The 16,030-nt window shown below is 39.6% G+C and overlaps 1 protein-coding gene across 4 annotated transcripts in view; it reads right to left on the reverse strand.

Moving 5' to 3' along the window:
• The window catches only part of gnal (guanine nucleotide binding protein (G protein), alpha activating activity polypeptide, olfactory type), a 62,613-nt gene that overhangs the window by 3,225 nt on the left and 43,358 nt on the right, over positions 1-16,030 (reverse strand). For 3 of the 4 annotated variants that reach the window (XM_024281664.2, XM_024281681.2, XM_036216398.1), the window contains exons 6-10: positions 5,401-5,455; positions 5,232-5,305; positions 1,867-1,925; positions 1,660-1,780; positions 25-155 (exon numbers count right to left, since the gene is read on the reverse strand). In XM_024281664.2, coding sequence (XP_024137432.1) covers positions 25-155; positions 1,660-1,780; positions 1,867-1,925; positions 5,232-5,305; positions 5,401-5,455 — 440 coding nt within the window. Of the gene's footprint in view, positions 156-1,659; positions 1,781-1,866; positions 1,926-5,231; positions 5,306-5,400; positions 5,456-16,030 lie in introns of all 4 variants that reach the window. The other variant, XM_024281674.2, reaches the window with a different exon arrangement.

The raw sequence follows: 16,030 nt of genomic DNA on the forward strand, positions 1-16,030 counted from the left end.
CCAGGTGTTTGTTGGGCCACAAACCTTCATTTGGTATGGTGTAGCGAGCGTATTCAGGAAAGTAGTCTTCAATTTTGGATTTTCCAGCTAATACTTTCTCAGCAAGCATGTCCTGCTTGTTCAGGAACAAAATCACTGATATAGTGCGTAACCACCTGAAAGATAACACAAAAAAGTCGCTCAGCAAAAGAAAAAACAGAAGTTTCTTTTATTATAGAAAACATTTCACTTCCAAGTTTATCCGATTGTTTTGTTCTTTCTTTTGTTTGTTTTTTAAGCAGCTGGATTGCTCATGTAATTGAGAGCAGGACTGGCACTCGGGGAACCAGGGTTTGATTTGAGCTTCATCCAGTGTGTTTTTGTGGGCAAGAAACTTTGCACCACTGCCTAAATATGTGGCCACAGGCTAGAGGGCTACAGGCACAGCCCGGATAGAATAATGTCAGGAAGAACATCCGGCGGAAAAATCTCTGCCAAACAGCAAGAAAGAAGTAAGGCTGGCTATTGATAATAATTTCCAGAAACGATTCGATTCAATTCACAAGAGCCTGGATCAATTCCATTCTGATTTTTTTTTTTATTCTTTCAACCTCTCAATTTAATTGAATTTTAGGTTTACACATTTGTTTAGAAATACATGAATAATCTACTCTATGTTTTGAATATATTTATATTAATCTGATCCAGTTCACACACTGTAAAATGTATCAGTGAAATAATGAGATTGTTAATATCATCCAGTGTTACATAGATTCTCTAAAGGAGAAGTTCTAACTAAAATGTTCAGATCATTAACATTGTAAACATTGTTCTGCTTCTCCTGGAGGACGTTTCAGTTTGGCCACTAGGTGGCGTTTGAGCTAAAGCAATATACCTTATTCCAAAGGAAGAAGAAAGAATGAGGAAAAAACTGTTTTAAACCACAAATAGTTACTTAAAAAAGATAAAAGAGTTTGAAAAATTCATACCTGTGAGTTTATAAAGACATAAGTCAGGAATTTATGTTTAGGTCGACCGAGCGTTAATATTAGCCATCCTATGGAAAATTACATTAAACGTTAGCATCAAGCTAGAGGACTTTACCTTTATATGCTAGATCGATCTCTATTTCTATTAATCGATTATTGATCTATTAATCTTAGATCGATTCACATCAATTGAATAATTTTATCAACCCAGCTTTAGTGTATATTTAAAGAGTGTATGGGTTTTCTCCGGGGAGTTTACGTGCTTCATAGGTTCATTGGTGACTAAATAGCCCGTCGGTGTGAATGTGAGAGTGGATGTGTGTGTGATTGTGGCCCTGCGACAGACTGGCGACCTGTCCAGGGTGAACCCCTCCTTCACCCATCAGTAACCGGGTTAGGCTCCGGCACCCCCGCGACCCCGAAAGGGACAAAGCCGCCAAGAAGATGAATGAATAAATAAATAAAAGTGTGCCGACAGCGCCCTAATCTACTCCCATTCACCAAATGTGTTGTAAAAGTGAGTTGCCCTGACAAAAAAACTCACTGTGCCAACTAACACAAAAGTTTCTGATCCCACAACGGACACAACTCTTAAATGTTTGACGCACATTAAAAAAAGTTTCACTAGAAGGTCTGGGTTTATTCTCGGTTAAATGACGACTTCTCTGACTGGAAAGATTTTCCGACTAACCTGTTGTTCCAAATACTGCGAAAAAGGTCCAGGGCTTCCCGTAGCCTGTTGGTGTTGTTGTCTTCCCTTATTACCATGTTGTAGCTGCTGCTGGCCACCACAAAGATGATAGCAGTGACATCTGGAAGCAAAAGCACAGAGTTGATTTTATGACTTTGTTTTGGAGGCTGGCGTGGGAGGCGTGTCACAGGAGTTCATCGGCCTCACCGTTAAAGCACTGGATCCATTTTCTCCTCTCATCTCTCTGGCCACCAACATCAAACATGCTGTGGACGAGAAAAATCGCGGGTCAGATCCAGACATGATCCCTCAGTGCTGCCCTCTAGTGGATCATGGCTGAATTATGGGGGTGTTTGCCTTTGAATAAGTATAATCTACAGCAGAGGTCACCAACCTTTATCAGGTCACAGACCGGATTAAAGTATTTTTCCCGACCAGCCTGTACGAGACTCAAGTGAGTGTCTGATTTTTGTTTCTATTTTTAAGCTTCCAGTTTCCCTTAATGTTTGAGGGTAAAGTTAATCTTCATTCTCTCTTGAATATCTGCAGCTGCTTTCAGATTTATTCGTACACTAGATTTCATGTAGGAACCATTATAATGTGACAGATTTTTTAACCCATAAATGTCTAAGTGGAAGCCAAAAAAAACCAGACGCCAACTTCAGCCTCAACAGAAAACAATCATAAGCATGAATTGAGCAACTTTAACTTTTAGCCGCATCCTCGTAACTTTAGATAGTCATTTCTTGAATATTCTGCATTTTTATTATGGTCTGTTGGAACAACTGTCATGATAAATCCATACTTGGACTTTTGGGTTTTGTCTGCAGCTTTCTTTTTTTTGAAGCAGAAGACTCGACTTTCGTTTCCTCACAGACTCTTTTCTCTGTAAAGAAACTTACAAAAATATATTTGTTTTTGTTAACTTTACTAGCGTGTGGTTTTCAATTTAGCTGTCAACGGAGCTGCTTCAAAGTCCCACTCCCAAATTATGATGCTGCTGTTTTTAGGTAAAATCAAAAAACAAAAGAAGTTATGGGTGGGACGATGGGCATGGTCAAGCCAGCGCTCATTTCCCATCATGCCTTTGTTGACATTCTCTCCTGCTAGTTTAAATCCCCTCACAACGCAAGCTAACATTACCAGTGCAAAACAAAAATGGTGAGCCGACTGTAGATTTTACTTAACAAGTACAACTATTTTTGCTTCTGCTCCAAATTCATAAATATTTGAATAAAAACAGAAATACAGTACTCAGAAATGCAGTTTTAATCTTAATTTTCTTTACACATGTCCTCTATTTTTAGAAAAATGCTAGAAGAACATGTTAGAAACGCCATTTTTATTGGAGTTTCTATCAAGTGGGTCAAGAGGAAAAAGTTGGATTTTGTGGAAGGAATGGAGTAAACTTTATTCAGAGTCGGATTATAAATAAAAAAAGATCTGTGCCCCGTTACCAACACCCCCTGGACCAGTGGTCCCCAACCCCCGACCAGATGTCCCCAACCCCCAAGCCTGGGGGTTGGGGACATCTGGTCGGGGGTTGGGGACCACTGCTCTATGAAACTGTTTCTTTTCCTCCGATTTAATCCGTATTTCAATTACTTTTGAAATAAGGATTTAAAGAGGAGACATAAACGGTGTAAATGTCTTAGCATTGGCTATCACCATAAACCTGCTTCTTTTTAGCGCCTTCTTTTTTTAACCGCAATTTTTCCTATTAAGATATTTTTATGTTACAGCTTTAATACTGTAACATCAACCTAATTCAAACATTTTGATTTTTTTTTCATGAAAAACAACATTTCCGTGAAAAAATGTGTCTGTAGAGTTTGAGGGAAGCCGTCATGACAGATCAAGAAAAAAAACAGATGTATTTTTTTCATTTAAGTAAAAATGTAAAGATGATATTTAACAAATACTATAAATATAGATGCATTCCTGTGTTTAATTTAAAATCCCAAACAACAGGAGTAAAGTTGGGTCGATGACATTAGCCGGAAACCAATCTGGCCTTTGAGCAAAGAGCTTTCATGTGTCCTTATGTAAACAACTTAGTGTCACTGTACTTTGGAATACGTCGTGGAAATGAGAAAACGCTTTATCGTTCTTGTATAAACAGTGTTGTAACAAGTGCGGATAAACTGCTTTCAAAGTAATAAAAGTTGGAAGGTGTGGCTGCATTCCTGCAAACTGAGGCGACAGGCACACAGGTTACAGAGCCTATCTTCATCTCAGTCAGAATAAAGGTAGATTTCTCATTTACATCCCCCATAATAATAAGAAAAAGCACTGCAAATTTTGTCAATCTACCCAAGATTATTCATCTTAAAACTAGTTATAAAACCTTATTGATCTTGATTTTAGATATGAACACCAGCATTGGTAAGATTATTAAATTTGTTTTAAGAAAAATATGTATCGTCTGTCCTATTTAGGTTGTAAATCTAAAAATGAGTAATTTTACAAGCAACGGCCTGATTTAAGGACATGAAAATGTCTTGATTTAAGGTTATTTTAGATGCTATCACTTTTTTAAAACTTGAATGCACAAATATTCCAAAAATGCATTTGAATACTGAATTGATTAGCTTTTACAATAATTACAGGTAGTAAACAATACATTTTAATCCTATATTCTAGTTTTAGTTTTTTGTCTTAAATTATAGCTTTTGGCTAATTTCAAGTACTAAGGTCTTTCTTAAATCAAGAAACCTTGTCAAATAAAATTTGGCAAATACTTTGACTTGTTTCTAGTGGATTTCTACTAAAAAGAAATACTTTTTTACTAGATTTAAGATGGTGGCTTTTTGCAGTGAGGTCCTCGGAGAGCTGCTGGTTTGATTTCCTATTTCTATGAAAAGTGGCCTGAACAGTGAAAAAATCATGACCTCTTTTTGATCAATCACTGCTGATGATGTAATGTTGCACAAAGGCCTGTTTCATCTGCCAGAATGAGACTGTTGTGTCTGCCCCGGCACAAACAGATCACGCCATTACGTCCTATTAAACAATATCAAAGAGTTTACGCTAACTTCTATCAGCTGCTCTAACAGGAGAAATCAACTCAACAACCATCATCTGGCTCCAAAACCACACACACTGCAGTTTACTTTCCAGCTCTGTTTTCTGACAGTGAACTGACTGACTGGACTTTAGTGTTTTTGCTCCAAGAAACACTGCAGTTAAAAGGGAAAAGAGAAAAAAAAAAAACTTATGACATTTCAGGCTCTTAACACGAGGCAAAGGTAATTATAGCAGTAAACGCCCGAGAGGGCATTCCAATCTGAGATTATTCTTACCAGTGATGCAAAAAGAAGCCACAGTCAAATGCTTTAAAAAAAGAAAATTACTGGAAAAAGCCTGAAGAGCCTCCTTTTAAGAAGTGGGTGACGGCTTTGGAAAGGCAGTTACATGAGAGAGGAGGTAAAGCGGATGTGGACGAGACCAAACAATAACTTCACTATGTGGGGCAGGAATATCATCCCCTTCATGCTTTCTGTGCTTTTGTGGAACTGCAAGTTTGGTTTCATAAATAGTGACCTAAATGTTGTATTGATGCAGATACTCACTGAAAGTTCACTTTATCTACTTGGAACCTTGTCTCGAAAATCCCTGAAGTTAACACTCGGCAGCGAAGCAGGTCCTGGAGAAGGCAGACAGAGAAGCATTGTTCAGTGAAACCACTGGAAAAGCAGGAGTTTTTACGCCTTCCATACGTTTAATGGCGATCAGACTGACCTGGTCTGTTGGTGTGTAGTCACTTTGTCTTACAGAGTCGATTCTGTCCAGGAAACTGCAATGAAAGACAAAAACAGGCTTAGCTTCTGCTCAAACACGTGAAATAATCCAAAAATAATCCATCTTCACGTCAAACAAATGACAGTTTTCACAGAAAATGCTGATTCCATTCATAAATCTCTCTCTATGAGGCAGTATGACACAGAGGCGATGGCCATGCCTGAGGCCTAGGAGGCCCGTGTTATGGCAGCTTCCTGCCACAAGAGGGCAGCCATGCTCAGCTTGGCTATTTTTGTCATCTCTATCAAGAGTGATTACATAAGGTGGTTATTGTGGAGGTTAGACAGCTTGCTGTTGCCATCTCTTCACTACAGCCAGCATGTGCAGCAGTGGAGGCAGCAGCAGCAGCTGGGCCTGGCTCGGGACGCAACAGACACATGGTCCTCGGGCCTTCGGATGGCTGCGAGGAGGGAGTCTAACGCCGCCACTTCAGAGGCCAGGCCGAATTAAAAGAGAAAGTGAAGAGAGCCCAGGCAGTCGACAGGTTGTGGAAGGTGGTGCAGCGTTTGAAAGGTTTGGGGCAGTTGTAGAAATGAAGTCATCAGTTAGCCAAACAGTGAGCGCAGAAGGGGACAGCAAGGTTAAAAATTAACTCATTCTGGGTCTCAAAGCAAAAATGTCCTTGAAAAGCACATTAGTACAAAAGCAAGGGCGTTTTTTAACAGACCTAAATAATCTCACGGTCACATGAACGCATCAAAACATTCCTTTTTAGGTGATTGTTGCTTCACTTTGGGGATTATTTAAAAAAAAAAAAAAAGTCCAATCAGAAATCCTCAAAGAACACCTTCTGCTCCTGATGTAAATCAAAATCAGGGTTTACAGGAGAGTTTGAGTTTACGCAGCGATAAAAAAGATGAAGTACGCTGATTTTATAGTGGAACAAAGGTGGTAGCTTTGTGTTGTATCTTGACAAGAACCCTTCCCAGCATGAGTGACTGAGCAGGTCCAACCGTTTTGCTCATGTTTTGAACCAAACCGTCGCCATAAAGGCACGGCGGCGGCACACAGGAAACTCGCCGCAGTGTTCAGCTATCGCCAGGGAAGACAGAGGCTTCATTTTCACTTCAGCCCCAAAAGCAGCACACCAACACACCCAACCGGGATTAAATAACCAGCAATGAATGCAGCATTATAACGCATTAGATAAGAGCCACGCTGCTCATGTGCTCTGACAACAATGTTTTCATCACACTGACTTTCTGCCTCACACGCTCCACACGAAAGGAGAAGTTGGACTATTTTTGAAAGAGCCTTTAACTTTCTCACACTCATTTCATAAGATCTACTGTATCTCCAGGTGTCATGCAGAGTACGCAAAAAAGACTCGAGCACAATTTTTATTTTTCCTAAAACCAAAAAAAAATTAAAAAAAGCCCCAAACAACCTCTAAAAATACTGTGTGGAAGATTTCACGGAAACTTTATCTGGTATTTCACTTTTAGAGAACAGCTATAATATTTGATTCTCTTTAGAGCTAAAAACACGATTTACTCATTAACCTGCTCTAACCCAGCACGTAAAACTCCCACAATTCCCTCCTGTCTTTAAGTTAGAAGACCTTTGGACGGTGTCTACCTTTTGGCCAGATTGCAACACTAAATGATGGTTTGAGACCTCAAAGGTCTCCCCGACACAAGCGTCTGTGCAGACCAGTTTATGACCACATGACTACTATGTCACCGTGAAGGCTGTGGCGGGATGAGACGGACGGACGTGTTTTACTTTACTTCTTACAGGTTATTTCATTCGTTTGGGACCTGATGAAGTAAACCTTTGACTAACATAACAAAAAACCCCACAGAGATTAGACAGAGTTTGTAAAGAAACGTTTCTGAAGATTTTAACTTCTTAGATAAAACATCAATGTATTATTCAGACGGCGGGTGAGAAGCACTGCTGAGTCAGCAGCTCATCAAGACAGTAGTGGTCCTGCTGGCTGAAGAGAGCAATAACATCGACAGACAGTTGGTGATGCTTTTAGGGACAGTGTTGAAAAATGGAAAAAACAAGGTTCATATTTTTTGCTTCCTTGGACGAGTATGATTTTCACACATTAATATAACAGCATTTTTGTGTCCTTTTACAATAGCATCAAATTATGCAGCACATAACCATTTCTGTTTCTGCATACTCCTCTGAAATTAAATTACAGATTTTATAACAAAAGATATAGAATCATTTCCAAAAAGATAAACAAATGTTTGGATTTAATTTGAAAAAAGTGCAAACATTCTGATAAAAAATAATAGAGCATATGAATCTAAAACAGATTTTTTTGGGTCCAAGTTCAAGAACAGAAAGGTTCTATGGAGCTCAATTGGCGCCAATATTATTTGAAACCCAAATAAAACAAATTGAAAAAAATATTGGTGTTTGGCCAAAAAAAGTGAAATATCCAAAACTTTTTGCTATTCTGAAATAAACTTAATTATTTTCACCTTCAAATGTTCTTTTTTTTAGGTTTCAAAACACAAAATTTCATTTCAGGTTGTCCCAAGACGGGTGTAAAAAGAAGAGTTTTAACACGTCCAAAATGCTGTTCTAGCCTGTTCAAAGCGCCATTTTATTGTGTTACAGACAGGCATCAAAAACGTCCTTATGCTTGAATAAAATAGCTTCATAAAAACTTCAGACTATGATGGTAAAGACTAAACAGCCATTTTCTAATTATCACAGTTCTCAGAGTTGGTGAATGCACTGGGACTGAAGTTACAACCATCATCAATTTTGATTGGTCCTTTACGCTAGCTCCGCCCCAACGTGCCACAAAGGGGCCAAAGGTTTTGAAACTGAAATTTTCAGAATCATAAATGAATAAAAAAAAGAGTTAAAGTAAAAAAAAAAAAAATTGGAACTAAAATTTTTGTTTTTTAATTTTGAGCTTTGAAACCTAAAAATGGAACATCTGAAGTTGAAAATAATTAAGTTTATTTAGAATAGCAAAAAATGTAAGAGATTTTACTTTTTTTTGGGCCAAACACCAATATTTTTTTCAATGTGTTTTATTTGGGCTTCAAATAATATTGGCCCCAAGTCAGCTCCATAGATTTCCACTGCAGTTTCTCTGGAAAGCAGTGTTTTCACATTAGAGAACTTCACACACCGAGCAGACACAGCGACAGATTCACAGAGAAAAAAAAACAGCAGCTCACAGCACCAGAGTTTGAGTATTTTTAGTCCGTCTTCCTCACAGAAACTTAGCTAGGTTATAATTACTGAGTGCTTTGTGACTGCCATGTGATAGAAGTACTATAGATAGAGCACTAGAGATCCAAATATACTTTCCATACAAACACAAAAAAAGAAAAAAATGCGGCTCCTTTATTCTAAAAAATTCCAAAAAAGATAGCAGTGATTTCAGAGCGGCTGTTCAGATAAAACCTTATCTGGGGTTGGGTGCAGCTTCTACTGACTGCAGCTCAGCTGCTCTGGTTGACAAGTATAAGCTGCTCGTAGGTCTAGAGAGCTTTTCTCGTTTTCCTCTCTTTCCTTGGAGAACTTTTCTTCGTTGACATCAGAGGTGAAGCAGTTTTGTGTTCAGAATGTGTATAGTACATACGTGACGACATACGTTTGAGTGTGTGCCTTCCTTTAAGGTGTATGATTTAACACAAAGGTCTCCGTCTGGCCCGTCCCAAACACAGGCTCTTTCTTGTTTTGGGTTGGGAGGCTGAGAGGGGCGAGCGGGAGCTGCTGCAGTCTCCACAGCTCCGCTCTGTATTTAGCTTAAACACACTGTACTGGTCTTGCGGGTCAGTGTGTGCTGCTATGTATAGGCTTCGTTATGGACAGTATCACTTTACTTTCAGACTAGTGTTTTCCTCATCTTTTGATTGGACTCTGACAGCAGCGTGAACACACACACAGCCTTATACGAGGGGATGGGGGTGATGCGGGGGCCTCAGGCTTTAGATCTCACATGCTTCAGTCCACATTTTGATCGCCATTCAGAGAAAAAAAAAAAGAACAGCGGCAAACAAAGAATGGTGGAAGAAAAGAAAACTGTAGAGACATCACACTAACTCGAGTCTACCGCCAAACTGTACGGTTAGATAGAGGGTTGCAAACGTTAACTATATTAACTAAATAACTATACACACTAGAGGACTATATGACTTCTGTATTATAAAACAACAACAAAAAACTGAAAATTCAAAAGGCAATTTTTCAATTTTCTAATATTCACAAATAACAAAAAAGAAAAAGTTGGCTCAAGCTAAGTGTGACGTCATAAAACAATAAATCCTTCAAACACAGGGGAGGGCAATACATTATATCGATAATGCATTTTAATGTTTTATATTTTCCTGTAATTTTCCTGGCCGGATCCGGCCCTCCGGGTAATTCTATCTATTTTACTGTTATTAACAGCCCAATGATATCTTTCACTCATTTCTTTCATTACTTGTATAATTTTGATAAAATATATTTTTATAGAGAGTAAAATATTGAAAGTTATTTAAGGTTTAAGTTGATTTATTCTAGAATAATATTCCTGCTTTTTTATTATTCATAATTATGTAAAAAAAAGTTAAGGCTTTAAAGTTTTAAAATATGGCATTCTGCTAGCTTTTTGGACTATTTTTACTAATATTTTTCAGGCTATTTTGGAGTTTAGCTAATATTTCAGCTACATGTTAGCTGTTTTGGCTAACCTGTTTTTTTTTAAGGTTTTTAGGCTAATTTGGCAATTAGCTAATATTTTAGGTCATTTTCAGCTTCAGCGTTTTCAGCTATAAATGACAGCGTCTTCAGTTACGGTTTTAAAGTTTTAAAATTTTCATTTTAAGAGTGTACAATAAAGGTTTATGCTGTTCGGCCCGCCACCTAAGGTGTGTTCTGGATTTTTTACCCCTGTGACTGAGTTTGACACCCCTGCCCTAGATGGTGCACCAAATAAACTGACTTGTAATTTTGCATTAATGTTGTGTTGCAATAATTTTTTGCTTTTATCACGTTCACATGAGTTTGTCGAGTCAGACAGTCATTTTTTCGATCATTCCAACACAACAGTTTTTTTAGATGTGTGTTTTTTTGTACAAAAGTAGGAACAAAAACCACATTTTTTTAATTACAAAAGCACGGTTTTGTCCTGATCCCATGTTGTTTCTTTCTTATACGAGGCTGCTTATCAAAACGCTTCAAGCATCTGATCCGGCCCCTCTGTCAAGTTTTAGAACCCTGTGTGGCCCACGAGTGAAAAAGTTTGCCCACCTCTGTTGTAACACCTGGGTTTGACACTTTCATCATAAACATACTGGTTTGCAGCCAGGATGCAACGATTCACTTTCCCTACAATCAGTTCAATGGGAAACTTATGGGTCGGTATTAAACCGAGAATCCCTAGTCAGAATATAAGATTTAAAGCGATTTTATGCTGTTTATTAGGTGCTGCTGTTTGCAAACAGGTGTTCCTGCATCATATGAAGGTTAAAGAGTTTGTATTTTGTATTTCTGTGTTTAATTAGGCTAACTGGTCATTGTGGGTGTGAATGTTCGCCACCGTTTGCATCCGTCCATCTCTGTGACAGATAGTGGACGCGTCTCCAGCTCCACCGGGGGCTTCCACGCACTTCAATGGGATAAAAAACTAAGGTAAACTCCTCTCGTGTGTACATTTACAGACCTTTTTCCAAATTCTGTGCAACACAAATGTTAATGTTAAAGAGCAGACATGCACAGCAGTGCCGTGTGTACTGAAATCTGCATGAAGAGGAGGATGCAGCAGATGCAACAACACGCAGGTCCAGTCAAAGAGCTCACAGCACCTCAGCAGAACCATGGAGCATCGCCTCCATACCACACGACTTTACTGAAGGAGTCCAGTCAAAGCACAAGTACTAGGCTGTACTTGTGGTTACCTGTCTTTGGGATTAAAATTCAATGACTTAGTTTGCTTAGAGAAATATTCAAACTTTCAAGCACAGAATAATTCAAGTTTTTTTAGATGAAGGTAACAATTGTCAAAACTTTATGTAAAGAATATATACATTTCCTTTTAAAAATCCTCTTTTTGATGATGTTCTAATTAACTTACTATTATTAACTTATTATTATTAAATTAGCCAAAACAGCTAGCATGTACCGGTAAATATTAGCTAAATGCCAAATTAGCTAAAAAAAAAAAAAAAATCTTGAGTTGGCCAAAACAGCTAGCATGTAGCTGAAAAAATAGCTAAACTTCAAATTAGCCTCAAAAACGGAAAAAAGTCAAAATTAGCCAAAACAGCTAGCATGTAAATATTAGCCCCACCCCCAAACAGCCAAAAAACAACCAAAAAAAACTCATAAATTAACCAGAACAGCTAGCATGTAGATTTAATATTAGCCAAACTCCAAAATATCCTAAAAAATCTTAGTAAATGCCAAAATAGTCCAAAAAGCTCCCAAAATGATCTGGAGGGCCGGATAGAATTACACGGAGGGCCGGATCCGGCCCCCTGGGCCTTGACTTTGACACTTGGGCTTTACTAAGAAAGCCATAAAGCTACGTATCTTTAAACGGTGTGAGGAGAGCAGGGGGGATATTTTTCTCTCCCTACATGCCCGGTTTATGCTCTAGAAAGAACAGACACATAGATGTTTGCAGTTCCACAGCGCGGCTGTTGTGCAGCTGAAGAAACCAAACACAAAAGTGCCTTTTACAGGAACTTCGGCAGCATTATTTCCCTGAGAATATGAGACAAAACAGAACCAACACTGTTAGTGTGAAAGTGCTACAAAATAAATCAAAAACAGCACAGAAAACAAAGACTGACTTGAAGGAAAAAAAAAAGCCTGGAAAAAGGTCCTGTGGAACATCCTGGAAAACTTCCCTCCAACCAACAGCACCCAGCCTCATGTGTTCATTTGATAATTGGGTTGACTTTTTACAAATAGCAGACCATCTTTAATTAGTTGTACAGAGGATGGGATCAATAGTTTCCATATTTTGAGCTGCTCAGGCCAGCATAATGGACTTTCAATTTAGACTCCAGCAGACTGGTGACAGAGCTTTAGAGCGCAGCAGAAAGCCACAGCTTTCCTACTGCAGCTGGGAAACTCTCATTTCAGGGGTTTTGTTGGGAAAAAGTGGGATTTCCTTTACTGTATTCACAGGGAACCAACGTTTGTTGAATCTATTTAGAGATGAGTAGAAAAGGCAACATAACTTAAAAAAATTTTAAATCACAGTATCTTCATTGTCCTCTCATTTAAGGAGGAATGAAATGTTAGCTCATAAGTTGAAGACGTTCAACACTAGTAGCAGAAGTGATCTAAATGCAATATTTATGCTGTTATTTAAGACTGAGTTATGTTAAGTTAGTTAAGATCTTTGTGGTTTTAACTAACAAAAAAACAAAGCTAAAGGCTTTCTTATTGTTGAAAAGTAGCTCAAATGTGATTTTTTTTTAAAGGACTGACTTTCACCACATATGTGAATAATTATAACCTGTATATGCATCATAAAAGCTGAGCCCAGGAAGTCCAGGAGGCTGGAAGCCCCCACGCGACAGGTGGAGCTGCACGGGCTCTGGTCACCTGGTGGAAAGATCTGAGCTCCAGGTTCGGCTTATTCCTGCAAACAGGAACACTGTGCAGCTTCGAAGATGGATCTGGAACTAGACAAATCCATCAGCAGCTCAGTGGGTACTTCCTAAATATAGGAGCGGGAACGGAGACATCCTGAAAGTCAAACCAAATCCCGTGTAAACAAAAGTGCCTGCTTTATCTCAAAGCCACCATTTGGCCCTCCAGGACCACATCAAGTCGCACGTTTGAAAGGTGTTGTATATAAAAATGTGAAATACACTGCGATGCCCGTTTGCCTCTGCTCAGTGTCTGAATGGACCATTACCTCTGTTTAAAATAGAGCCGGTTCACAGAGGCTCCTCTCCATGTCCCATGTGTAGCTGCCAACAAAGTTCCCACTGGCAATCGACTGAAATCTTTCTCTAAAAAATACTCAGGCCCAACATCAGTTCACTATTGGTCAGCCATTGAGCTGTGCTAAAAATAGAAATCAAAATAAAGATAGTCTAATCAACAGTATTGAGCAGGTTTCAATTCTCTAGCTTGTAAACAACAGCAGCTTCTATGTATTGTATCAAGTCATCAAGCAAAAAGACGGTTTATTCTGGTTTCCAAGAGTTAGGGACCGCTGACCTTCATCAGCCACAAAAGGAAAGTCTACACATCAGGGAAGTCTGCACAAGACTGATGATTATAAACCAAGACCCGGAGAGAATAAAATAACAAGTCCAGGTCTTACCTTCAAGGCCTCACACTGCCTGAAGGAGCTGGAGCTCCAGCCTGCCGGGCCAGGCCTGCTGACTGTGCAGTCCCCTGTGTGGCCTCTAGATGGCATCTGGTCGCTCCTGCTGCTCTCTTCCACACTGACCCTGCCTGGTTTTAGCAGCTGGGTTCCCATGGCAACTCCAGCCGGTCCATACCACTCCTCTCTTGCTCTCCCTGTCCCCCCCCTCCTCATCTTTTCCTAAGCCAGGCTGCACTTGTATCCATCCATTCCCAGACTATCCCATACATCAGCACGGAGCAGGGCTCTCCTCCTGCTTCCTGCTCTGGGTTTGTGTCACTGTCATGCTCCTGCATGTGTGTTTGTTTACTAGGAGGGCAAAGCTACAGGAAACTTACAAAGACAGACCGTTTTAACACTTAAATAAGGTGCATGTTTCATAAAACAGCCTCATCTAGTTGATGCAGCGGGAAGAAAAAAAAAAAATTATGGGGAATATTGTCACAACACAGAGGCGCGCTGAGCTGTGATGAATTCAGGCTACACCAGTTCTGATCAGATAAACAGTAGAAGTCAAAGAATAATCAAAAGGACCCCCATCTAATGAGCAGGACTACAGTAATGCAGACTGGAAGCAGGAGCTGCAGACCACGACAAGTGCTCTCAGTCCACAGCAGTTTCTTCATTTCAGAACACAAAGCAGCTTAAAACTCTGGAAACGCAAATATAGTATTCGATAATTTGTAATCATTTATAACGAGTAATTAGATCTTATAGAATACCTGAAACACCCCAACCGCAGCACACATAAACCCTAGAGCAGGGGTCGGCGACCTTTAACAGTAAAAGAGCCATCTGGGCCAGTTTTCTACTGATCAGAACCTAGAAGGAGTCACACAGGTCTGCATTCATTACCCTCCTTTTATTCCTAATAAATATAAATTGGCTCTATTTTTTGGCATGAACAAAAGCAAAAATATAAAAGAATTTAGCATCGGTGAATGTTTTTTTAATGTTTGACAGAAGCTCAAATAACTTATTTTTAAAATAAAAAACAAAAGATGCCAAACAGGATCATCTCAGTGCAGCTCTGGACACCAATGTTGTGCAGCATAAGATAATATGTGCTTTTAACTCATAAAAAAAAAAAAATCCAACTTTTTACCAAAGTTTTGATTTGCATATAAATGTGTTCATTCTGGAGGTAGAGTTGATCAAACAAGACGTATTCAGGTCAACAGGATGTAAAAACCTACATAGTTTATCATCTATGTGAACCTCAGACATCAATTTATACATGTAACTAATCTAAATTAAATACATGCTAATTAAGTTATCCTTACTTTAAAGAATTACTATTTTATTTATTTTTTGTTCTTTTTCCCTCTTTGTCCTCAGCAGTCTTCCACTGCTGGGTTTTATTATTTTAGTTTGGACCTTGGTAGTCTTAGGTTGCATGCTTTGTTTATTTGTTTTCTTTAAGTAGTTTTGGTTAGGCAGACATTAGTAGGAGCTGCTGACTCTGATGGTTGACATGGTTGGGTCAGTAGTCTCCCTACTTAAAAAAAATACTATTTTATTTTTCTTCAGCCAGAAAGCCACTGTGGAGAGATAAAAGAGCCCCATGTGGATCTGGAGCCGCAGGTTGAAGACCCCAGCCCTGGACATAAAGATATAATGTTTCTATTAAAAGAAAAGAAAAAAAAACATGTGCCTAATTCCATCAAAATTCCAGAGGACGTGTTTTTTTTTTTTACTATTAGTCAAGGTGCAGACCATGTTCTGGGTGTGGCTGAAGGCCAACACCTTCTGGCCTCAATGAAAGGCTACAACCCCACAGGCCCCACGTTGAGCAGGCTTTAACTGTGAGATGACAGCTAAAAACCCGTCCAAGGCCTTCCTGTACACACAGCTCAGCCACCACCACCGCTGCTACTGCTGCTGCTGCTCACCCTGGCAGGCCGGAGAGAGGAGCTGGGAGCCCCTGTCATGATTAGGCAGCAAAATGTCTCCTTGCGTGTGAAACTCCGCTTTGATCACTTGGGCTCCCCCACTCTGTGTATCTAGCAGGGGAAGACATGGCTGAAGCATGCACGGCAGTGGGGTAGGGGGCAGGAAAAGCGTGTGCGTGCCCTCGTCCAGTCTCAATGATTGGCTTTACGTCTGGGAAGGTAGAGCCGGGCGGCGCGCAGCCGCTCTGGCACAGGCACGCATACAAAATGAACACAGAGGCGTTTTGTGTCTCACCTTCTGCTACTGACCTTCCCTTTGTTTACAGCGCATTGCCGGGATACTCCCTTTGATTCGGCTGCGCACACGTGACCCGAGCCA

Source organism: Oryzias melastigma, linkage group LG17, assembly GCF_002922805.2.
Source record: "Oryzias melastigma strain HK-1 linkage group LG17, ASM292280v2, whole genome shotgun sequence".
Classification (NCBI taxonomy): domain Eukaryota; kingdom Metazoa; phylum Chordata; class Actinopteri; order Beloniformes; family Adrianichthyidae; genus Oryzias; species Oryzias melastigma.